We start from the raw sequence: 24,779 nt of genomic DNA on the forward strand, positions 1-24,779 counted from the left end.
CTAATTGGATAATAAGCATTGCGACATCCACCAAGGATTGTTTTTGGGACAACGATGCCCATTGATGGAGGGGTGTAGGTTGGAGGGAAGGGTAGGTGTTTGCATATGGGAGTGGCAGGTTCATAATGCATTGTTATGGAGCAGCAGAACCATGGCGTCGAGATGAATGGAGGAGGCGAAACAAGGTGCAGCAGACATCGAGGAAAGAAAGGAAATAGAAATTAGGATTATGCAAATAAAAATTAAAAGACATGCTCAAAACAACCAAACTATTGCCATTCCAACTAAAATAGGCATGCAAAGCAAACTAAATCTTTGGAAGGCTAGTAGATCAAGGTGGGGGAGGGTAGGGGAAGAACCAAACACCTTCTAACCAAAGGACTTCGAGACCAGAGGATCGGCTAGTGTGATGAAACTTCCAAAGAAAAGGCATCATGTGAGAAAAGAAATGCATGCCAACATACAGGAAGGTGTTGCATTCAGGGGTCTGGAGCACTTCAGGGAACACAGATGATATACTGCCATCTACTATCCCATTTCCTTTAGGGAACTCTGACCTATTGTCAACTGGGTTTGCATCAGCAAGACAATCTTTTTTTAAACAGCAAAAGCAGGTAAACTCTGTGAGATATGTCTAGATTTACCCCTGGTTCCCAGGACTAAACACAGATTAAAAAGGACAAAGCATGTTTACATAGCAAAGCCTGTTGAAAGGACCTCAGCCCAAAATCAACCAGGCCTATTTCACGAGATTACTGTATCCGCATCCCACCGATGCAGTTATTCAACAAAGAGTAGCTTCTTAGTATTGGATTTATCCATCTCAATCATTTTTTTTCTTTGGGGGAGTTCTTATTCTTATGGAGTCCTTTGGGACCCTTCAACTCTAGGGCAGTTCTACAAGACTGCCTCTGGGTCTCCTTTGTCTTCTCAACAACCAAGTCTCTTCAACTCTGCTCCAATGGGTAGAATGGGCACTCAAACGCCACCTCAAGAATAGCCTTTACCTGCTCAACTTTCTTGAGCCATGATTTGTATTCAAGGAATTTACCTCAGCATAGCTGCAACTCAAAATCTAGCTAGTACTCCTACAAGTGAAGAAGGGGCCCTCAAGAATAAGAGTTTACTATTTTACAAATGGTAGGACACCCTACCATTTACATTGCCTCAGGAAAGTGGTCTTTATTAATAGGTTTTACTCCCCTCCCCCATTTTATCGGTACAACATTTTTAAGGGTAATAGGAAAGTGGAGGAAAACAAATACATTCTTATCACAAAAAAATAACTTTGCTTTTGAAGTTATTCTAACATACCACCACACCTATTTATGAAGTACCTGTAGCAAACAAAAACATCAATAAATAATTATTGTGATAAACCTAGCCAGAGTCTAAGACTATTTTCCATTATAAATTTGATTCCTCTTTGAAAAATTCCAGAAGGAAGCAAATGATTGGCATGGTATGTATTTAGTTACTAATATGGTATATAACAAGATTCTTAGCTTACACTCAGAAAATAAATGATTAAAAATAGTATTTTCTGTTTTTAAAATTCACATCTGTAGAAAAAGAAAACATCAGGATTTTCAGATCCCATGCAACTCCGTAGTACTAATAGTAACATTGAACCCTCTGACTTGCAGAATAAAAAAAAAAAAAAAAATCTCATGAGTTAAACCACTTAAACATAATAGTCTCAGTATTTTTCCAAGTCCACACTTTTGTTAGGATTATTATGAGGTTTTATCTCATCCTGCTTATACATGAATAAACCTGCGTATGGCAATATTTGATGTGAGTTTCCAGGCAAGGTTTTAGACATGCTATATATAATGTTATATACATATATGTATGTATTTATAGAAATATATACTCCATTAATTCAGCTAATTTCTTAAAAATATATGTGAATAATCTCATGGCTTTCTAGAAGTTCCTGGTTTGGAGGGCACGTATTTGATGCAGAATTGATAGCTATTTACTCCCAGACTTCTAGCACAAAAGGTCGTTTTCGACTAGCAGGAAGCGTGAAGGCTGTCACTCTGTGGATACTTCCCAGAATCTAGGTACATTAACATTCTCTATCTCCCATCTCCCATTATGCTTCCAGCCTACTTTACCTTATCAAGTTGGGAAACTACTTCCCACAGTAAGGAATGCAAAACTGAAAGCTCTCGGCCCAGATCAATGTAACCATCAAAGCCTGGCGTGTTCGAGATGGTGTCCGGATTAGAGATCTCCAAAAGAAAGCGCTTCATTCCACCCCATTCATGTTCTAAAAAATCATTCATGAATGCCATATATTCTTCTTTGTTACCAAATCTGAAGTAGAGGGAGAGAAAATGAGAAAGGACATATTCAGGAAAAGAGATGTCTGAGTTGACTTTACACTGAGCTTTAACTTTTTTATTTTTATTTTGGGGAGGTAAGTGACTAATTTATAATCTGCTAAGTGATAAATGCTAAAACATACTTTCCTTTTTTTTTTTAACGTTTATTTATTTTTGGGACAGAGAGAGACAGAGCATGAACGGGGGAGGGGCAGAGAGAGAGGGAGACACAGAATCTGAAACAGGCTCCAGGCTCTGAGCAGTCAGCACAGAGCCCGACGCGGGGCTCGAACTCACGGACCGCGAGATCGTGACCTGAGCCGAAGTCGGACGCTTAACCGACTGAGCCACCCAGGCGCCCCTAAAACATACTTTCCTAATACTGATGTAACAATCAAATACTTTGCATAGCCTTCTAGTCTCTGTTGGCGAAAGCTAACTCTCTTTTTTCTGGTATCCAGAGCTCTCTGTAAATAACCTTCGTTTGCCTACCACATGCTCATCGGTACAAGCCTTCAATATTGCTAGCTTCTTCAGAGTCTCCCAGATATATGCCGCTTCTCCAAGCCTGTGTGCACTACATGCTATTTATTTTTGCTAGAGAAGAACCTCTCTTCTTTGCCCATCTAAATTCTAGGTATCTTCAGCCCAGAAAATTTCTTTCAAAATAAGCTAGAAGTAATTTTTAGCAGAATTAGCTCAAATATGGGTAAATATGTCTATTTCTGTGCTGCTGTAAATATAGGGTACACAAAGTTAAAATAGTACACTTCCAAAAAGCCAATATTTACACTAGAAAACAATCTGTCTCATTGAAGTTCCACTTTCTTCCTTCAATACGCTGCTAATAGAGAATCTTGTCTTTTTTGGAAACAATGAAGAGTGGCAAGAAAAGAGTGTGAGTGGACACACTCTACCACCCAAACATAGCTGCTGTTTACATGTGAGAGCATTTCCTCCCCAGTGGTTTTCTAACTCCCTTTTTAAAACATTTTAAACCTATATAAAAGTTGAAAGAGTATACAACAAACAACCATATGCCATTCCTCTACATTAACCCACTGCTAACATTTTGCCAAGTTTGCTTTCACTTTCTCTCTACATACTTTTTTTTTTTTTTGCTGAACCATTTTAAACTAAGTTGCAGACATAAACTCTAAATACATTAGCACTCATTTCTTCAGAATAAGGAACATCTCTTACATAAACCAATGCTATTATCACGCTAAAACTTTTAAATCATCTTATATATAGTCCACATTTAATTGTCCCCAAAATGACTTATAGATTTTTTTTTTCCCAGTTCAGATCCAGTTAAGATTCAAGCATTGCAGTCTTTTAAAATCTAGAATAGTCCCTCTCGATCTTTTCAATTTTTCATGACATTGACTTTTTTCTTTGAAGGGGCCAGGCCAATTGTCTTAGATAATGTAACCACTGAGTTTGTCAGATGGTTTCTCCTAACGTTTTATACTTTAGTTTTTGTATTAACATATTTCTGGAATAACAGCATATGTATCTTCTAGTATCCTTTTTCTTTTTTGCTCAAGTTTTGAATAGCACTTTCCATAGTATAATTGTATCTGCATCATTTTCCGTATTATTGGACATTTTTGGTGAACACTGTAGTGGCTGCAAATATTCTACTGAATGCATGTACCATAGGTTACTGAACCATTCCTCTGTAAAGTGAATATTAAGCTGTTTCTTCTTTCTTCTATGTTGAATACCACTATAACGAAAATCTTGTAATACGAGTGATGAGGCTCCCCACCCCCATCCAAATTTTAGGTGTCACGTATTTTTTTTAAACAATGTTTTTAAAAGTGCTTATAGCAGTGACACCTACTTGGCAAAGTTAGCCAGGTTCTGAATGACCTTGGCAATTAGAGTCAGAGTCCGAGACGTGCGGTCATCAGGATACTCCTGCATCAGGTTGAAAAGACTGGGAGACATAATGGCTGGGCACAGAAAACGCAGAAATAACGAGGCACTGATGAGCCGCTCGCTGATGTCCTGCTTGCCACGGTTCAGGCACTGCTGCTTCCATGATGCAAACACTTCTTTCAACTCACGAGGGAAAACACTGGGGAAGGAAAAAAAATCAAAACCTCTAAATACAAAAGTACCATAACCCAAGAAGACACAAGTGATCCCATCCGGCCCAACGCACCTGCTCTAGAGCCAGGCTAAGAGGAGAGCCTAGTGGAGAGAATTCTGCCTGATTCATGGCTTCGAGTTGGTGGAAAATTCACGGAAGCCCAGATGGAGACCAGAAACCCACAGCCATAAAACTCAGGGATTAGTGTAAATTTAGTTTTGCAACGTAGGAAAATGGCATGAGGCTCCTGACTGAACCATCTGGTTTAATAGAGCTTACCATAATCTCTCTAAAGAGCGTTCTTCAAAACTTCCAAAATCTCACCAATTGCAGGGGTTGGAGCGATGATCAAAAATCATTAACACAACTGTCTAACACTGGTAAACACTTCAGAAAGCCATTGAAATACTTTGGGAATTAGAGGACGTGGTCCTCCTATTCTGGGGAAATATTATATTTATGTAGATAGTTCACAGGTGCTTCTGCTTACAGTGGAGATTTGGACTTCAGAGGGGACTATATTAGGGAAACTTTCCATCTTCCCCCTAAGCCCTTTCTCTGGGTGGGAGATACTACAGTTGACACTGTGATGACTTTTACATGGAAAAACTGAAGTTCCATGAGCAGAGGCTGAGGCACTGACACCTGCTCACCAGTACGAGTTGATGATCTTGCAGAAAGCCAGCTCACAGCACATTTTCAGGTTGCTCTGATGCTCTATCAGTTCACTAGAGGAACACCTGCTGGGCTCCACCTCACAGTTCTCATCTGACTCGTACAGAGCTTTGATGAACTCCCCTGTTTGAAGAGAGAAGGTGACAGGTAGTGTAACTATGAACAGCGTCTTCCTGAACAGAATAAAAGGATTTAGGATTTCTATCCTAAAATGTATAACGGGAATTTCTTTCTGAGACCTGACATGGAGGGCATGAAGGATTGTTGCTGCTTTAGACCCCAAGGGTTACCACCTCCCATATATGATGTTTATCTTCCTCATCTTGGAAGCAGAAAAACTGCAATCGCTAACCTCACCATCGTGGTATTTATAAAAATAATAATAATGATCATACTTTCAACAATGATATAGCTTTAAATCTTTTACCTGAAACCACAAATTCTTTATTTTTGAGGTGGGGGGGCAGAGAGAGAGGGAGACACAGAATCTGGAGCAGGATCCAGGCTCTGATGTCAGCACAGAGGCTGACGCGGGGCTCGAACTCACGGACCGCGAGATCATGACCTGAGCCAAAGTCAGAGGCTTAATGTCCGACTGAGCCACCCAAGTGCTCCACAAATATATTTAATTAGCAGGAACTCGTTATGTGTTATAAGGCTGCTCTACCAGGATGAATAATGTTGTTATTATTTTAGAAGAAAAAAGAACCCACGCTTGACTGAATACCCACCTAAGGTGTTAGTGCTAATGCTGGTGTCAAACATAGATTTGAGTAAGGGTCTCTAGGCTTACCTCTTGTAAAGGGGATAGTCATTCAACATAGTAGAAAAAATGTAGCAGACATTTCTTCATAGAAGCTTAGAAGCACTGTTTATATATCCCATCCTCTATAGGATATAGATTGTTCGTTCCCTGAACGAACAAATCCTATCCTTACTTGTTTATCCTCCACTATACACCATACCTTGTGTATGTTCTAGGGTTCTGTGTTTCACAATGTTTTGTGCTCTTTGTTCACATGTCTGTCTCACGTTCACACCTCTAGGATGAATACCCTTGGAGGTCAGGGCCAGCTTCTATTCATGTTTGAATCTCCAGCCTACCAAATAGCTCTCAAAGCATTGCAGATGTTCAATAAATATTTATCAGAAATGATAGCATGTATTCTTGTTTTTTTTGATGTTTGTTTATTTTCGAGAGAGAAAGAGTGTGAGCACGGGGGGGGGGGGGGGGGGAGGCAAAAGGAGAGGGAGACAGAGGATCCGAAGAGGGCCTGGCACTGACAGCAGTGAGCCCGATGTGGGGCTCAAACTCATGAACTGCAAGATCATGACCAGAGCCAAAGTCTGACACTCAACCGACTGAGCCACCCAGACACCCTTATTCTTGGGTTTTTACAGGTCTTTATGACAAAGGAGTAGATCTTGCAAAGATCCTTTCAAATCTGCTCATATCATTCAAAGTTCAGGCTAGTTATAATAGATTTCATGGACGTGAACAAAAACTTCTGCAAAATTAATTAGCAGTAGCATCATGAGGAGTATTTTCTATCAAAAGGGTAAGTAGTGAGGCAAGTGAAGATTTAAAAAGTAGCTATAATAGAGGATGGGAAATTATTATTTGGAAGAAAATGTTTGGAGAATAGGAAATTAGTAGATGGAAAAAGTAAAGGCTTTGGAATCAGACAGACCTAAGGTCAAATCACTTAATTACTGGGGAGCCTTGAGAAGTCATTTAACTAAAAGTCTGAGTTCCAGCTGCCTTATTAATAAAATGGCATCAATAACTCCCACCCTTACAGATCTGTGGCGAGGATCAGAAATAATGCATGAATAGAAAAGTATCCAATATGGTGCATGGCACTGAGTAGGGGCTCTAGACATGCAATTTAAAAATAATTTTTCATAAAGTGAAAACACCCAAAAATATTTATAAATTCTCACAAGATTTGTATGTGACATGTTCTCAATGTCCCCTATACTATGTGCTTCCACACAATTTACCTCATTTAAAGAACACCTAAATTTACTCTACTACAAAGCTGTAATCATCCAGACAGTATGGTATTGGCACAAAAACAGACACATAGACCAATGGAATAGAGAACCCAGAATTGGACCCACAAATGGGTGGCCAACTAATTTTTGACAAAACAGGAAAGAGTATCGAATGGGAAAAAGACAGTCATTAGCAAATGGTGCTGGGAGAACTGGATAGCAACATGCAGAAGAATGAAACTAGACCACTTTCTTACACCATACACAAAAAGAAACTCAAAATGGACGAAAGAGCTAAATGTGAGACAGGAAACCATCAAAACACTAGAGGAGAAAACAGGCAACAACCACTTTGACCTCAGCTGCAGCAATTTTTGCTTGACACGTTTCCAAAGGCAAGGGAAATAAAAGCAAAAATGAACTACTGGGACCTCATCAAGATAAAAAGCTTCTGCACTGCAAAGGAAACAATCAACAAAACTAAAAGGCAACCGATGGAATGGGAAAAGATATTTGCAAATGACATATCCGATAAAGGGTTAATATCCAAAATCTATAAAGAATTTACCAAACTCAACACCCGAAAAACAAATAATCCAGTGAAAAAAATGGGCAGAAGACACGAATAGACACTTTTCTAAAGAAAACATCTAGATGGCCAACAGACACATGAAAAGATGCCCAACATCACTTATCATCAGGGAAATACAAATCAAAACCACACTGAGATACCACTTCACACCCGTCAGAATGGCTAACATTAACAACTCAGGCAACAACAGATGCTGGCGAGGATGTGGAGAAACGGGAGCCCTCTCGCACTGTTGGTGGGAATGCAAACTGGTGCAGCCGCTCTGGAAAACAGTGTGGAGGTTCCTTAAAAAATGAAAATAGATCTACCCTATGACCCAGCAATAGCACTGCTAGGAATTTACCTGAAGGATACAGGAGTGCTGATGCATAGGGGCATATGTACCCCAATGTTTACAGCAGTGCTTTCAACAGTAGCCAAATTCTGGAAAGAGCCTAAATGTCCACCAACTGATGAAAGGATAAAGATGATGTGGTTTAGATGTACAATGGAATACTACTTGGCAATGAGAAAGAATGAAATCCTGCCATTTGCAGCAACATGGATGGAACTGGAGAGTATTATGTTAAGTGAGGTAAGTCAGTCAGAGAAAGACAGATATCGTATGTTTTCACTCATATGTGGAACTTGAGAAACTTAACAGAAGACCATGGGGGAAGGGAAGGGGAAAAAAATAGTTTCAAACAGAGAGGGTGGGAGGCAAGCCATAAGAGACTCTTAAATACAGAGAACAATCTGACAGTTGGGAGGTGGGAGAGAGGGGAAAATGGGTGATGGGCATTGAAGAGGGCACTTGTTGGGATGAGCACTGAGTGTTTTACGCAAGTGTTGAATCACGGGAATCTACCCCCAAAACCAAGAGCACACTATATACACTGTATGTTAGCCAAGTTGACAATAAATTATATTAAAAAAGAGCAGCTAAATTTAAAACTAAGTCATCGATGTCAAATATTCCACATAAAAGTTGGCCCACCTCTAAATTTATACTATTAGTATTCTGTTTAGTGAGTTCTTTAAGGCTATATCTAGTTTAGGGAAACAATACTAATATTAATGAATCATTGATAAACTTTAAGAATTATTTTTTACTCTCCAAGAAAAGAGCCAAATAAATAATACAAGGGTCCAGAAGTAAATCAGTTGTCTAGGGGTGCCTGGGTGGCTCAGTTGGTTGAGCGTCTGATCCTCAGTTTCAGCTCAGGTCATGATCTCACATTTCATGAGTTCGAGCCCCACATCGGGCCCTAAGCTCACATCACGGAGCCTGCTTGGGTTTCTCTCTCCTCTGTCTCTGCCCCTCCCCTGCTTGTGCTGTCTCTGTCTCTCTCAAAGTAAATAAACTTAAAACAAAATTTATATAAATCAATTGTCTAAAGATTTTTTTACCTGATTATGATATATTTAAAGCCCTCCCAAACTGAGAGAATTATTTTCACCTTTGAAACTATAACCTGTCTGATAACGTGGAAAACACCACACTGAAAGGCAAACCTTTCATAGATTTGCACCTAGAAGCTGCTTACCTGATCAAAAATTATTGAGATAGATTCAGTAATCCATTTGCATTTGCTCACTTGTCTTTGAAAAAGATCAGAGCCAAAGGGGTGCTTACTATATTGTTTAAATGTGACTTTGTACCTAGAACGTTCTATGGCGTGTTTTCTATGTAAATCATGAACTCATTACTATCTAGCATCCAAATTGTGTATAAATAAGTCAGTAGGTATGGCCATATCATTGCTAAAATAAAATTTGCCTCTGTCACCAAGGGTGGAAATCAGGGGCTTTTCTGTATCTCATAGATGGTATTTCTGTGTGTCACAGGGTATCAACATGCAATCTGATTTTAGTCACAAAGGTAAAAGGTGTTAACAGGTGGAAGCTTTAAGTCAAGTCTAACTGAGCCACCTCAGTTATGTCTGTGCAGTACGTAATAATGCCTTAATCAAGATAAATACATATTGTATAATATGACTGGTAACTTTTAACTGAGTTTTCTGAGAATTCTTCAGGCAGTCCGGAAAGAACATCTATTTTTTTGCCCAAAGTGTATGAAATATAACTGAACTTTAATTATTCTGAGTGCTCAGCTGTCCTTATTAATTTAATTTTTTGGTTTACGGAGACTTCACTGTGAAGCCTTTTTCTTTGATACTTACTGAAGGATTAGAGGCTCCTGCCATAGTAAGTACAGTCTTGTATGACAAAAATAATTCAATCTTTATAAGGTAACTGAAAATTTTGCAGTTCTTCAGGATTACTATTTGAAAATTCACTTATTACTATGTCAAACCATATAAAATAAGTCTGAATTTACACTGGCTCCAAGACAGATACTCTGTAAGTTGTTTTCAAAAGGCAGTTTCTGTTATAAAAGTAAAATATAGCAGAAAAATCAGCCATTGAGAGTCTAAGATATAAAGGCTAACTAGAACTGTGGGCAGTTAAGTGGGAAGAAGACAGGAGAATCTCTGCCCTGGAGAAGCTTACCAATTAATTTTGTTTATGCGCTCGGAAGCGGCAGCTATTTTCACTACCCTGGTCCTTGCTCTTGGAAGAGATCTTTGTGGGGTTATGTGAATTTGTTCCCATGCACACTGAATTTTCATGTCTCATTTAGCCCATCAACTAATTATTCACAGTCCTATCAAAGTACTTGCATCTACTTTTCACTTTGGAAATTATTTATTTGGAAATCCTGAATGGCAGAATACAGATATTTGATTTTTAAGGGGTAGGTGGTCTACACATAATTTACCCCTATGTCCATATAATGGAGACTACGTGTGGTTGAGATGCTTCATCATTGCCTTTTAGAAGGCAATACAAATCACTGAAGGAAGCCATGAGATATACTTTCTGATATGACTGTAGAAAGCTCTTTATGTGAGACTATGAATCTCTGTAACTTTCGTATCAATGAAAATCCATATTCACTATTCTTGTAAATTCCCACTAGATCTTAAACTAAAGCACATAACGTAGAGAAAAGAATACGAAGACAGGACGCAGGAAGAGAAATAATTTACTTCTGCAGAGTGGGAATTAATGGCTACCATAGTGAGTCTACTTCTTGTTAGCACGATGGTCCTATTTCTTGAGCAGTCATTCACATTTTACCCTGTACAACCCAGTTCCTGTCCTCCTGATGGCAGTCCCAGCCACCACTAGTGAAGTTACCGAATGCAACAGCCATTTTTTCTTTTTTAACCTTTACCTTCCTCAATCTCTTGAGGATGTTGCTGCTTTCATTTCTTTTGGTGTCTAGGACTCAGGATTTTCCTGGTTTTCCTGCTTTGTGTGCATGTGCGCATGCATGCTTTTTCTTTGTGATCACTTTCCTGATTCCTCCTCTTCCTTCCATCTATATCACAAGCGTAGGTGCACTGTAAGACCTGTCTCTGGCCCAGTCTCTTTCTGCTCTTGTAATCTTGTAGCTTCATTTATCCCTCCACATGGGTAACTCGGTCCTAAATTTCCAGGAGACACCTAGGCAAATGTCTTGAGATTTCTTACCTAGAACCCCTGGGATTTCCTATTAGAACTTCAAATTGAATACCCATGAAGTGGAAATATCATTTTCCATCTTTCAAGCCTACTACTTCTGTGTTCTTTACCTCTGTTGAGAACCTCATCATCCTTCTCGTAACCAAGGCCCAATATTCATTGTAATAACTGGTCTCCACCCCCAACCCTGGCATATTCTCGCAAATTGAAGTTGCCAGGTCCCATCAGCTCAACTTCTTGAATATTTCTCAGATCCACCTTACCTCTTACTCTTGGTGATCACATCAATCAGAGGCTCTTGGTTTCTTACCCTCCTTCTTACAATGGCTTCTTCACTGGTCTCTGTTTTCAGTTGCTTTCTTCACCAACCCATTTTAATCACTTTGTTAAACTGATTCTATTGAAAACAGCCTGCTCAAAACCTGCAGTGGCTCACCAGTGATTACTGTTAAAATCTAAACCCCTCAGCTTGGTATTCAACGCTCTCAACAATTTGGTTCTAATTGTTTTTCTTCTTTGTTGTTGTTGACTTGTCTTTTTCATTTCATTTTTTAGCTAATTGGTTTTATTTCATATGTGCCTGGCTCTCTCATACTGCTGTGCCTTTTTATCAGTATGATTCTTTCCCTATGCCAATCCCTACCACTTCCCTTGTCCAGTATCTGTTTTTATTTAACATTTCTGCCTTTCAAGCCACACACACATTGTTTATGTATTTTACATGGGAAATTCCATAATCCCATCAGCTACAATAATTTCTTTAATTCTTTGAAAAAGCACAGGATCTCTCGCACTCTCTCTCTCTCTCTTTGGCTATAGGGATATCCTTATCTTTCTTATCTCCCTATCTTATAAAATCCTTGAGGGCAAAAATCTATCCATTCATTCAACATAACTGTCTAACCTTCATAATCACATGTGACTACTGAGCACCTGAAATGTGGCGAGTGCAAACTGGAATGTGTAATAAATGCAAAATACACACTAAAGTTTGAAGAGCTAGTATGAAAAAAAAGTAAACTACCTCACTAATAACTTTTATTTTGATAGCCTGCTAAATAGTATTTGGATATAATGGGTTAACTATAATATCAATAAAATTAATTTTGCCTGTTTCTCCTTACCCTTTTAAAAACACTGTGACCACTAAGAAATTTAAATTACATACGACTCACATTATGTTTCCATACAATGGTACTGCTCTACATTCTGTGGGAAGTACTGGGGATATGGAGATAAAAGAAACTGTTCTTCAAGAAACTCACATCTGCCTTATCATGATGTATATCACCCAGCCCAGTGCCTTACTCTAGAGGTTAACTGAGTGAATTTCAAGACCAGATCTGGAATTCTAGGTGAGTAGCCTAGTCAGCAAAACTACTGACTGGGCAAAATTTAGTAATTGTTAAAAATTCTGGAGATCTTGAAGGCAAAACTTGGGAGCTGTGGGAACTGGTAAGAGTTTTTTCACTTTCAATGCATGATAACAAATGTTAACACTTTCAAGAATTACATAACCTATTTATATCATAATGTAAATAACCAACACTTTGGGGGAAACGGGTGCCCCCAGATCTAGTAGTGACATTACTCATGGTGTGTATCTCAGCATCAGGAACTTGAGCGCCTGGGAGTTGCAGCATATACTGATGGGCTTTCTCTTTCTGTACATTTATTGTAATAAACCAACGTGCAATAAACCAGTACTACTGGTGAGTAGTGCAGAGGCTTACAGCTGAAACTCAAACTTTAACACTCTAGTCAGCTAGGATTTAGTAACCTGCTGAACTTGAGTTCAATCTGTTTGTCCTACGAGGGTGAAAAAACAAAATTGAAAGGCAAAGAAAGCAATGTTTTGCTTCTCCATACCCAATGCGTCATGAAGATACTGTTGTCCCACCAACTTGAGGTATTCCTCAATGGATTTGGTGGCAATGGTGTTCTCTCTGAAGATCAAGACATCATGCTCTCCACAGCGATCCACCTCAGACATCACCAAGTCGGTCAGAAAATCCTGGTGGAATAATGTTCAGTCAGGCACAAAGCAACCGAATAAATAATATATGTTAGAAGAAACCGATGAAATATCAGACATCCTGGAAATGCTGCTTTAACACTAAAGGTGCCTGATTCATTTGTAAGAAAAAAAGTCAGCCAGGATAAAAGCTTAGGTACCACCAGCTCTAAGTTTAAAAATCCTTCAAAGGTTTTCCATTACACTTTAGATAAAGACCATACTTTTGCATGTGGCCTACGAGTCTCTACATTTTCTGGCTTCTGTCTACCTTCCCAACCTCCTCATATACCATTCCCTGCATTCTGTCCCAGTTTCAATGGGCTTTTTTTTTTTTTTTTTTTTTAGGCCCTTGAATATATCAAGACCTTTTTAACACAAGATGCTATTTACCACAAAGCTTCTGGAAATGCTGTTCTCAGTTCTGCTTCACTCCCACCCTTGTTCCTGCCCCCAGGGGCATGGAGGTAATTCCTCAAATCCTTTGGATCCTAGTGTGTACATAATTTCCTCAATGAAGCCTTCTCTGACCAGCATCAGTCAGGTCCCGTATTCCCCATTCTTGTAGTGCCTATGTCTTTTTTTTTTTTTTTCTCTGTACTTCTGACTGTAATCACACATTTATTTCTGTAAGTACTCAATTATTATCTGTTTTCCCCAGAAGACTATAAACCCCATGAGGCCAAAGACAGTGTGTATTTTTAGTCATCTCTAGATTTTCAGCATTTAATAGTTTCTGGTACATATTAGGTGTTCAATATATAATAGTTACAAATTGGTCCACAGTGTCAACATGGAATTTCTTAAACTTAGCACTTCAACTCATTTTCTAGGCTGATTACCTACCTACCTACCTACCTACCTACCTCCATCCATCCATCCTTCCGTCCATCCATCCAACCAGGAAAAAGGCATACAGAGAAATAAAGCCCTTAAGAAATAACTGCTCCTTTTCCCAACAGTCCTAAAAATTAACTTGATGGGGGCACCTGAGTGGCTCAGTCCATTAAGCATCTGACTCTTGATTTCATCTCAGGTCATGAGCTCACAGTTTGTGAGATCGAGCCTCATGTCGGGTTCTGGGCTGATAGCGCAGAGGCTGCTTGGGATTCTCTCTCTTCTTCTGTCTCTGCCCCTCCCTCTCTCTCTCTCAAAATAAGTAAATAAACTCAAAAAAAATTAACTTGATGTAAAATTCAATGTTTACTGTTGTTCAGTTTAAATGTAACAACATCATGTATTTGTGATATATATGTATATATACATACAATGGAGGTAATATATCCATTGTATATTTCAAAGTCTCCAAAACCAAAAACAAAGGAAATATGCTGACTTACTTTTATTTTAAATTTAAGCATTTTGAACATTAATGGGATTTACTCTGGGGAAGCTCAACAAAGTGAGGGGTCACTATTAAAACTCATATACTAAGGAACAGGTGGAAAGTTATTGGGGTGAAGGTAACTTTCTTTATCTTGATTGTTGTGGTTTCCCAGGGTACATTATATGCAAAACTCATTGTATTTTCCACTTAAAATGGGTGTATTATATGTAAACTGTATCTCAATAAGGTTGTTGAAAAATATCCTACATACATATCCTTGAACCTCAAGTAATAGAAGAGCAGAATGAACAAATCTGTACAATTTCAGAGATGAGACTCAAAATTTCAATGACACCTGACCCCAAACCTGTAAGCTATTTGTAACACTAGAAAACTTAAAATTATTATCACAAAATTCAACTACAAAAATGATAATCAGTAGGAAGGCAGTTAGATAAGGGACTATTAATTGGATATATGGATATATTCTGATTTATATCAAGAAACCTTAAAAGCATTTAATTTTATTGTTTGGTTCTAAATAAATTATTCTAGCTGTGAAATCTTCTACATCTAAAATACGGTTTTACCATAATCCATTTGCATACAACATAATGGAGACTCAGGCTAGTGAATATGGGTCATAGAGATGGTAATTATCATAGTTCAGGCTGATCACAGAGTCTATCAGTTGGGTGGGTTTCTTCATATAATTAGTATATTCCTTTTTTTTTTTCCATCTTCCTCAATTTTTTCTTCTATCCAGGATGAAGTTAGATAAAACTATCATGAAACATGGAATACTACTTGGCAATGAGAGAGAATGAAATATGACCTTTTGTAGCAACGTGGATAGAACTGGAGAGTGTTATGCTAAGTGAAATAAGTCATACAGAGAACGACAGATACCATATGTTCTTACTCTTATGCGGATCCTGAGAAACTTAACAGAAGACCATGGGGGAGGGAAAGGAAAAAAAAAAAGTTAGAGAGGGAGAGAGCCAAACCATAAGAGACTCTTAAAAGCTGAGAATAAACTGAGGGTTGATGGGGGTGGTAGGGAGGGGAGGGTGGGTGATGGGCATTGAGGAGGGCACCTTTTGGGATGAGCACTGGGTGTTGTATGGAAACCAATTTGACAATAAATTTCATATTAAAAAAAAATGTCATCAAACAGCTACCAGTTAAATAATATCCCTTGGAAATACCAAGGGATTTTAATTCCATGAAGACTCTTGCTGATGCCCACTATGCTTCTGGAATTCCTACTTCTGTGACTAGGGAATAGAGTCATCAGTTAATCTTAACTTAAAACATAGTTAGGTGGGGTGCCTGGGTGGCTCAGTTGGTTAAGCATCTGACTTTGGCTTAGGTCATGATCTCGTAATTCATGAGTTTGAGCCCCACATCGGGGTCTGTTCTGACAGCTCAGAGCCTGGAGCCTGCTTCGGATCCTGTGTCTCCCTCTCTCTCTCTGCCTCTTCCTCACTCGTACTTTGTACCTCTCTCTCTCAAAAATAAATAAACATTAAAAAAATATATATAGTGAGGAGCAAAACCATCATACAGCACACTCTGGAACTAAAGATAATCTTGAACACACTGTGAGATTAGCACACCAATTCTACCATTTGTTCTGTCAGATAAGAAGGAGCTAGCCCTGGTATCTATGTTTCGCGCAAATGGATTTTAAATAAATATCTGTTGGTGTCTCCATGTTACTTCTTTGTTTTATAATCCCCATCTTTTCTGCATGTGACAACTACTAATAGGTTTCCTTCCTACTTTTTTATTTTTTTATTTTTTTTACTGATAGCAAAGCGTACTTCTCCAATTTGGATCTCTATACCAAACATAGTATGGTTATTTGTTCATAAAATGTAGGGAAGAGATTTTGGGTAATGTAACCCTCCTTTTCCACTTACCTTGGCTCTGCCGGTACTTTGAAGAATGTGCACTAAGGCACAAGCCAACTCCTCTTTATTTCTCACACTAATTACTGGTTCAAGGACAGAACACAGCATGGTGTAGTTGCTGGTGACAAATTCTGCAAATTCTTTGTATTGCTCCATAGGCAGAATGGTGATAGTTTGGAACCGCGATTTAATCCGAATAGAAGGTCCGCCTGTCTTTCCTTTGTTGGGCGTAGGGGTACTCACTGGGTACCACTTTTCTACAAACTGGCGACCAGTCACACTGGCAGTGGGAATGTTGACTAGCCCGACGTAATTATTCTTGTCTTTTTTTTTCTTTTTTTCCACATCTTTATAAATGTGAACTGTGATGCTATGAAGAGGTGGAAGGCTGTAGAATTCAAAATGTTCGCCCCAGAAAATATTATCTGCTTTGGTCTTGCTGGTTGTACGAGCAAAGAGGGTATCATCAAGGCACAGTTCACAGAAATATTTCTTTTTAGGGGCAAGGTCCTTGGCTTCAATGATCCATAAACGAAGAACATTTTCAGCTCGTCTGCAATTGTCCTATAAAAAAATAACGAGTTCGAGTTTGAAAGCTGAAATCCCAGAAGAACAACATTTTCCTTTACAGGAGGTGATACTGACTATATACTTTATTAAGGGTGGTCATTAAATAATGAAAGGGATTGCTAGCTCTTTGTTCAGGATAATAGCAAACTCTAAACAAGAAGATATCAGAATCTTAGCCTTATGTACTCAATTTACTTGGGTTAAAAAAATATCATGTAAGTTCTAATATAGCCAGCCTAGTGGCAACTGGCCTAGTTTCTGCAAATAAAAAAAGAAGCAGTTCAGAAACTAGTGTTCTAGTCCCATTTCTGTCGTGCACCAGCTTCGGACATGGGCATGTCACATAACTTCAGAGTCACTTTTTTTTTAATGTTTATTTATTTTTGAGAGAGAGAGACAGAGCATGAGAGGGGATGGGGCAGAGAGAGAGGGAGACACAGAATCTGAAGCAGGCTCCAGGCTCTGATGTCAGCACAAAGCCCGATGTGCGGCTTGAGCTCACGAATAGTGAGATCATGACCTGAGCCGAAATCAGACACTTAACCGACTGAGCCACCCAAGCGCCCCAACTTCGGAGTCTTCTTACCCATTTTGGTAAAATCACAATAATATCTGCAATAAGATTATTTTGAGTACAACATGTGTAAATGTGCTTTAAAAGCACTATAAAAATTAAGGTATGATTGCTGCATTTACCTTCTATCAACTTACTGATTACAGAGTTACACATTTTTAGACACTCAAAGCCACTATTACCTTATTTGGTTGAACTGTCCTACGAAGGTTTTCCATCCACTTATCTCTCTCTGAAGCGGAGTTACAGCTGAAGCATTTACTTCCACTTAAGTAGGTAACCTTCAACATAAAAGATTAGAGAAAAGGAAACATAGGGCTTGCGGGCTGTGTTTTCATCATTGTATCATTTAAAAGTTTAGGAATATGCTATGAACCCAAATCATAATTCAGAAAACAGAAATGATATTTGGTAGTTCTGCGATGTCTATATTCTACACCTACATCTGCTTTTTGTTCTCGTATGTAGGTAGCATCCGTATGCATTTCCAGGTAGGAGAACAAAGGCCATTGAGAATTTAGGTCAGGAACTTAAAACTGGCCTTCAGTTCAGAAATATCAAAATTAAAAACCTTCAGGCCACATCTTCAACACTTGTAAACAAATCTGCTCGATTCTGAGTGAGTTAACAAAACAATAGCTGAAAACACAAGAGAGCCTCTAAAACAGCTTGTCAAATCTCTCAGGACTGCCTTCACTATAATATTACAAAACAGGTACTAAGTGAAAGTAAAAAGAGTTAGCACTGTTGAATTACTGTCTTTGGAACCCATTTCTTACTGACCACTGTTATCATTGTCCTTTAAAAATGAACTATGCTATCTATATACCTTAGCACCTAACACTGGGCCTGGTGTACAGCCTGTTGAACTGAGTTCCACAAATACAAAAAAATTCAATTGACTTCTGTAAAAAAGAACACCAATAAATGACCTGTTCAAATTGTTGAAGTGTGCTCACATATTAACTCAACCTAAGGTTATAACCCAGTGAAATCAGATCAGATTATGATGTGTACTGTTCAATATGGTAGCTAGTGAGCACCTGAAATGTAGCTAGTCCAAAATGAGATGTACTGTAAATGTAAAATACACATCAGCTTTTGAAGACTTAACTTTAAAAAAAAAAGATGTAAAAAAGCTTATTGATAATTTTATATTAGTGACATGTTAAAACGATGATATTTGGGTTTAATAAAATTTTGGATTACATATTTGGCTTGCATTATATTTCGTTGGGCTAGGGCAGGTCCAAAGAACAGGAATCAAACACCTTTCAACTTCCACGCCATCTATCATGAGATTCATCACTAGTTACTTAGTAAGTTCATGTTAATTAATCAAATCATAACCCTAACAATTATACACACACACACACACACACACACACACACACACACACACAGAGTTTTAAATTTTATAATTTTTTTTTTCAACGTTTATTTATTTTTGGGACAGAGAGAGACAGAGCATGAACGGGGGAGGGGCAGAGAGAGAGGGAGACACAGAATCGGAAACAGGCTCCAGGCTCTGAGCCATCAGCCCGGAGCCCGACGCGGGGCTCGAACTCACGGACCGCGAGATCGTGACCTGGCTGAAGTCGGATGCTTAACTGACTGTGCCACCCAGGCGCCCCAGAGTTTTAAATTTTAAATTGCAAATGGCCAATAGTTTAGTTTAGGAGGGAGTTTACATTTAGTTTGGGAGGGACAAATTACCTTATAAAAAGTGATAGTCATAATTTGCTGGTGAAGGGCAATTAATTTATCCATTCAAGAATTTAGGCACCTGCAATGTGCCAGGGACTGGGCTATATGCAGGGGATTATAAAAATAAATAAGACATAGTCTCAGATCTCAAACCAACCATATTATGGTCAGAAAATTATGGTCTTGGTCAATCTCCTCAAAGAATCACTCAAGTTGGGGGCTTAAATTTTTAGGAGAAAGATAACATGCTGGGTGATATCTTTATCAAAGACTGAAAAATTAAAATACTAGCTTAGTTATTGTTAGGCTTGTGACCTCTGCCAAGAATATACTAAGATCACATTTATTTTGAGGGCAGACTAGGCCAAAAGGAATGAGAAGCCATAATTAATAACTTTAATGACCAATGTAATTAGATTAATAGATTCCCAACCTTTTTCCTATAAGTAGGTAATTTTCAGCAACTGAGAGTCACTTAATGATGATCAAATCATCAATACCATAGTAATGAAATCACAAAATTACTGGAGAGAAAATCCGTTTGGTGTTTAATCACTCTTCCTTCTTTCTATGCTTTTTACCTCAAAGCAGAAATCTTGTCCAAGGATGCTACTATGGAGTGGTTTCACTGACACGGGCTCTCCTCTGCCAAGATCCAGACACTCTACTGCACTGCAAGGGCTCAGCAAGGACTCATGGGAACGTGACTCTTTTAGTTTAGGCAGACCACGAGCCCTAAAAGTAGAAAAAGATATTTTAGATAGCGTACTACATGGCCAACAGGAAAATGAAAGATGAATGCATGGGAGGCTGAAAACGAATGCATAAATGCTTAAGGGAAAAATAAATAAGCAGCAAATGGACAGTTAATCCACAATAATAGTAACCATATTCGCATGGCACATATCAGCCACATATACATTTGGGTGTGCACACACATACACGCTTGTTTTTCAATAAAGCACAAAAACATACTGTAATTTTATACCATTATCGAGGGAGTTCAAGAAGCTCCACTACCCACGATGTTTTTATTCTCATGCCTATCTTGGAGAAATACATACTACTCAACTGGCTTATGTATTCTTTTTTCATGCAAAAGTATTATCAAAAGACATGTTTCATTTCTTTTCTTTCTTTCTTCTTCTTCTTTTTTTTTTTTTTCCCCAGGCTATAGCTTGAACCTCTTCTATCCTTGACAAAACAGTAGTGGCTGAATCCTCATTCTGTTTCTTGCTGCTTTGGCAGAATAAACACACTCATACACAGTCAAAGCCAAACTTTTCAGCACAAGACCCTGCCTTTCAAAAGATCTGATTTCCATCTCAATATGGAATTCTTTTCTGGCAAGCATTTGGTCATATCCATGCTTTACTGTATAAACATGAATAAAGAATAAAATGCCTTGAAGAAACCTCCCACCCTCAAAAGAAATGTTCAAACACTCATATAGAAGAACGAATCTTTGTCAACACCATTCAGGCATCCTGGCTGATTCTGTTTCTTGGTTGTTTAAAGACGAATGCTGTGAATGATTCTGGCCATGACAGTAGCTAGTCCCTCGCTGCCTTCTCTTTGGAAGAATTAATGAAGTCAAGCAATAAAAGCGAAATATTCTTGGATCCAGAACTGGAAAGCCAAGCAGTTTTACTCAATAATTACAGAATTTATTGACTAAAACACCCAGAACTAAATACATATATTTAAGCAGAAGTAACCCAGTCAAAAAGAAATGCCTGTGTAAAGACATTTGTTTTTGTAAAACAGTAAATAAGGAGCTTTATTTATTTCCTTGAAATGGCTATGTTAACATTATTCTAACACTGTTTAATCAAACTCCATATAGTAAGAATCATCCTAAGCAGTAAGAATTTGAGTCCATTCTTAGGTCCACACACATAAAAAAAAAATAACAACTGCCATTTAATGTTTATAAAGAAAAACATGTGCTCTGATACTCAGCAGCCTTTCTAAGGTCAAAAAGTCAATATTTATATTTCCCATTGATAAAACGTACACAAAACACGTACAAAAGGGACAAATGCCACTTACTGTTTTGCCACATAAAAATATAACAAGGTAACATTTATTTCCTTTTGTTCTATTGGATAAAACAATAACTTATATACTACAAACACAGCCATCAACTATAAATAACTAAAGGCTAAAAAAATTTATTTTAATAGAGTTACCGTATAACCATTCCCAGTACATTTCACAGGGAGCCGATTAACAGGATACTGTAACGTTTTTTAAAAACACGTATAAAACAGTAATCCCAGCCCATTTTTCCCAGGAGAAGTTGTTTGGAAGGGAACAGTCTCTCATGCTCTGGGAATGAGCCTTCCGATAGGAGAGATTAAGGTATATTTTAAATAGAAGGCGGTATGACAAAAGGCTCGCTTTTATTTTGAAAGCTCTCAAGGAAAATATTCTAAAACATAAACTAATTTTATTTTAAACAAAATAAACGCCTACCTACATGAAGCAATTGTACAGCCACCTGGCAGTGCAACCCCAAATCATAGCGGGGCTACGTGTCACGGTGTAGCAAGTCACTTTCTGAACTATGTCTTCGTTTAGAAGACAAGAACCAACAGGAGAGAGGTTCCCTGCTGCCTTCTGTTACTGATAACATCTCTGGATAAACGCTTTCCAAGTGTCAAGGCTTTCAAGGCTCCGACAGAAGTAGAACAGAAACACAAACAAGGGAACAAGAAGTCATCTTCCCGAACAGGCAGCAGGATAGGTAATATTCCTTCTTCTCTTGCTCAGGCTGCATCCGGCCCCTCAGGTAACACAAACAAGGTTCTGGGCTCGAGGCTGGGCCTGTTGCCATGGTGCTCCACCTATCCGGAGAGTAGGGCTGGGAGGCAGCAGGGAGAGGCTGTGGTTTGAAGGACTCAGGAGCTCGCTCTGCGAATATGACCATCTTAAGACAGAAAGGAAGGAACAGCAACGTCCCTGCTCATTTCCATTAACAGTTTCTCAAAGTCAAAAGCTGTAGGAAGAAAACCATAGGCAACTGTGGGGGTGGAGGAGAATCTCTTAACTCAGGGGCGAATCTCAGCTTTAGCTTGCTTCACTGTGATTCCCTGCCCTCAGCAGAAGGCATTTGCTACATCCCGCCTTGCAAGCACAACCTTCCTCGCACCTCTGTTCTATTTCCTTTGCAGTGTTCACCCTAGTTTAATGTTCCTAGGTATTATCTTATATTAACTTATCTGGATTACACCGTTTTTTTTAAAAGAGAAAACTGGATGAAATTCCTATTCACTGTATTTCCAATGCTAAACGGATTTCATTTCGAAACCCAGGTTTAACTTCCAAATGCAGCCATCAACAGATATTACAACCAAGACGTCTGGAATTAGAATTCAAAACTCCTCCTACTTATTGAAATTTCATCATTAATACTTAGTTCAGAATCCCCTATTGTTATGCATGTATGTACGTGTGTGCACACCGACACACCCATGAAGTGAACACCAAAGTCACTAGCATGCTCTACATTACTACTCAATAAATAAACAAGCCCTTCCTGTATTGGGAAAAAGTATCTCTGAGAAGAGAGAATTCCCAGGGAAGCAGGATTACAGTAAACAGGAAGGTCAAGCAGCCTGGGAATGGCTTGAGGTTGGGGAGAGGTATTATCTGGGCAAATATTTCTGTGTAACAGCATTAGGAACTCAAGTCCCCTCTAAATCATGTTTACCTCCTCCCGTACCTTCATGTGAATTGATTTTGCTTAGATCTGCTTACTAGAGGGTTTTATCAGCTCTGTCTGTATGGCACTACAGTTTACTTTTCTAATGTAAAGTAGAATGTGGATTTATTGAGAGAATAATATGAGTTTAAAACAGTTTTTTCCAGTCCAGTCTGCCAATGACCTTCACCAAGGAACCTAGCCTTGAAAGTGGACCTTGTGAATCCCTTGACTCCTAGACAGGGTTCTCTTCTCAGCACCTGCACCTCTAACTCCAACCCCCACCATCCCAAACATTATGCAAGAATAATTCAGGGTGCCAATATAATTGTTTCCTGGCTTAATTGGGAAACCGCTTTCCAGAAGCAATTTTACTTCCAATTAAGGAATACCATATTCTCTACATTTTATTTTAAGGCCAGCAGACCACCTTGATTTCTATGTAAATTCCAAGGCCTCTAGCAACATAATAGGTAAGGGTTAAAAATCTAATTGCTTTGCTGATGAAGATTACCTGCTGCTTCTGACCTATTTAAGAGATAAACTACAAGGTAAGACAAGCTTTCCATTTCTCACCACAGCGACTGAGCATTCCAGTGCTGTAACCCACAGCCCTACCTAAAATCAGCCTTTAAAAGACAAAAGTGAAGGGTTGGGGGACCGGGAGCCAATACCCACACCACTGGATACACGGATGGGAAAAAAATGGAGTCAAAGAACTCTGATTAGTGCGATGTTAAGTAAAACACAGCTGGATTTTTCTCAGCTTCACCATTCAAATTCTTTTAAAAGCCGTATTTCCCCCGAAGTGCTATTGGTGCTTGGATGTGCTAGCTCAAATCTGCCACGTGTTTACAGATTCAGTTCCAAATCATCCTGGAAACTTTTAATTAAAAATGCTTATTGCCACACAAAATCCTGCACTCCAGTGCAGGTGAATTTCTGCTGGGCTTGGCAGTTATGATTCCAGACTGCTTCGCTGAATTCTTGAAGAAACAGCTCAGCCATAGGGTGGGTGCGGCCATACACGCTTGCATTCACCAGTATGTACTCCCAAGGCACTTTACCCTGTTTGAGAACAAAATTCAGTATCCCAGGACTCTACCAACAAATGTGCATAGGGTCCAATAAGCTTTTTAAAATTGCAGCTCAGATCTCACTTTGGGAAAAACATTGCTTTACTTGTTCCCTGCATTTTACTGTTTTTCAACCTGGTAGACCTTTGGAAAGAGCAGACCTTTTCCTGTACTATAATTTTAAAGGTTTCCTTCCCTGGATTAAACAACAACAGCAACAACAAAGACATTAGAACTCACTCGCCAGAATTTCTACTTGTGGGCTCAAAAAATTGTCCTTCCTGAGAACCCTGACGGCACCAGCTGTACTGGTTTATCTGCTGCAATTAAAGCCAGTCCTTACTGCTTCAATTACTCCCTGATTTTTATGTTAGCTTTAAAAAGTATACCACACAACCACTCATGCAAAAAGCTATTTATGGACACGTAACATATATTGCTGGTCTTTCCTCTCCCTGCTCTCAGCCTCTAAACAGGATGATCTAATGAGCCCAATTGCTAATGGTAAAATAGGATATTTGTCAGCCTGAGCTGTCATTTAAATTAACCAACTCGTGGTAAGGAAGTTTATGATCATAGACAAAAATGACATTCAACCTATTTTGGTACATAGACATGTATACATGCAATGAAAGAAGGCACCAAAGGAAGACAAGATTATAAATATTAAAACATGTTTA

General features: G+C 38.7%; 1 protein-coding gene across 13 annotated transcripts in view; it reads right to left on the reverse strand.

The window, feature by feature from the left end:
• RASAL2 (RAS protein activator like 2) overlaps positions 1–24,779 on the reverse strand; it is a 361,137-nt gene that overhangs the window by 24,587 nt on the left and 311,771 nt on the right. For all 13 annotated transcript variants that reach the window (XM_086694779.1, XM_086694784.1, XM_086694783.1 and 10 more), the window contains 7 exons: positions 19,899–20,052; positions 17,793–17,891; positions 16,476–17,030; positions 13,079–13,223; positions 5,088–5,232; positions 4,183–4,419; positions 2,124–2,325 (listed from right to left, as the gene is read on the reverse strand). In XM_086694779.1, the coding sequence (XP_086550905.1) occupies positions 2,124–2,325; positions 4,183–4,419; positions 5,088–5,232; positions 13,079–13,223; positions 16,476–17,030; positions 17,793–17,891; positions 19,899–20,052 (1,537 nt within the window). The remainder of the gene's footprint in view (positions 1–2,123; positions 2,326–4,182; positions 4,420–5,087; positions 5,233–13,078; positions 13,224–16,475; positions 17,031–17,792; positions 17,892–19,898; positions 20,053–24,779) is intronic.

This window comes from Puma concolor, chromosome E4 (assembly GCF_028749965.1).
Source record: "Puma concolor isolate L17-30 chromosome E4, mPumCon1.1.hap2, whole genome shotgun sequence".
NCBI lineage: Eukaryota > Metazoa > Chordata > Mammalia > Carnivora > Felidae > Puma > Puma concolor.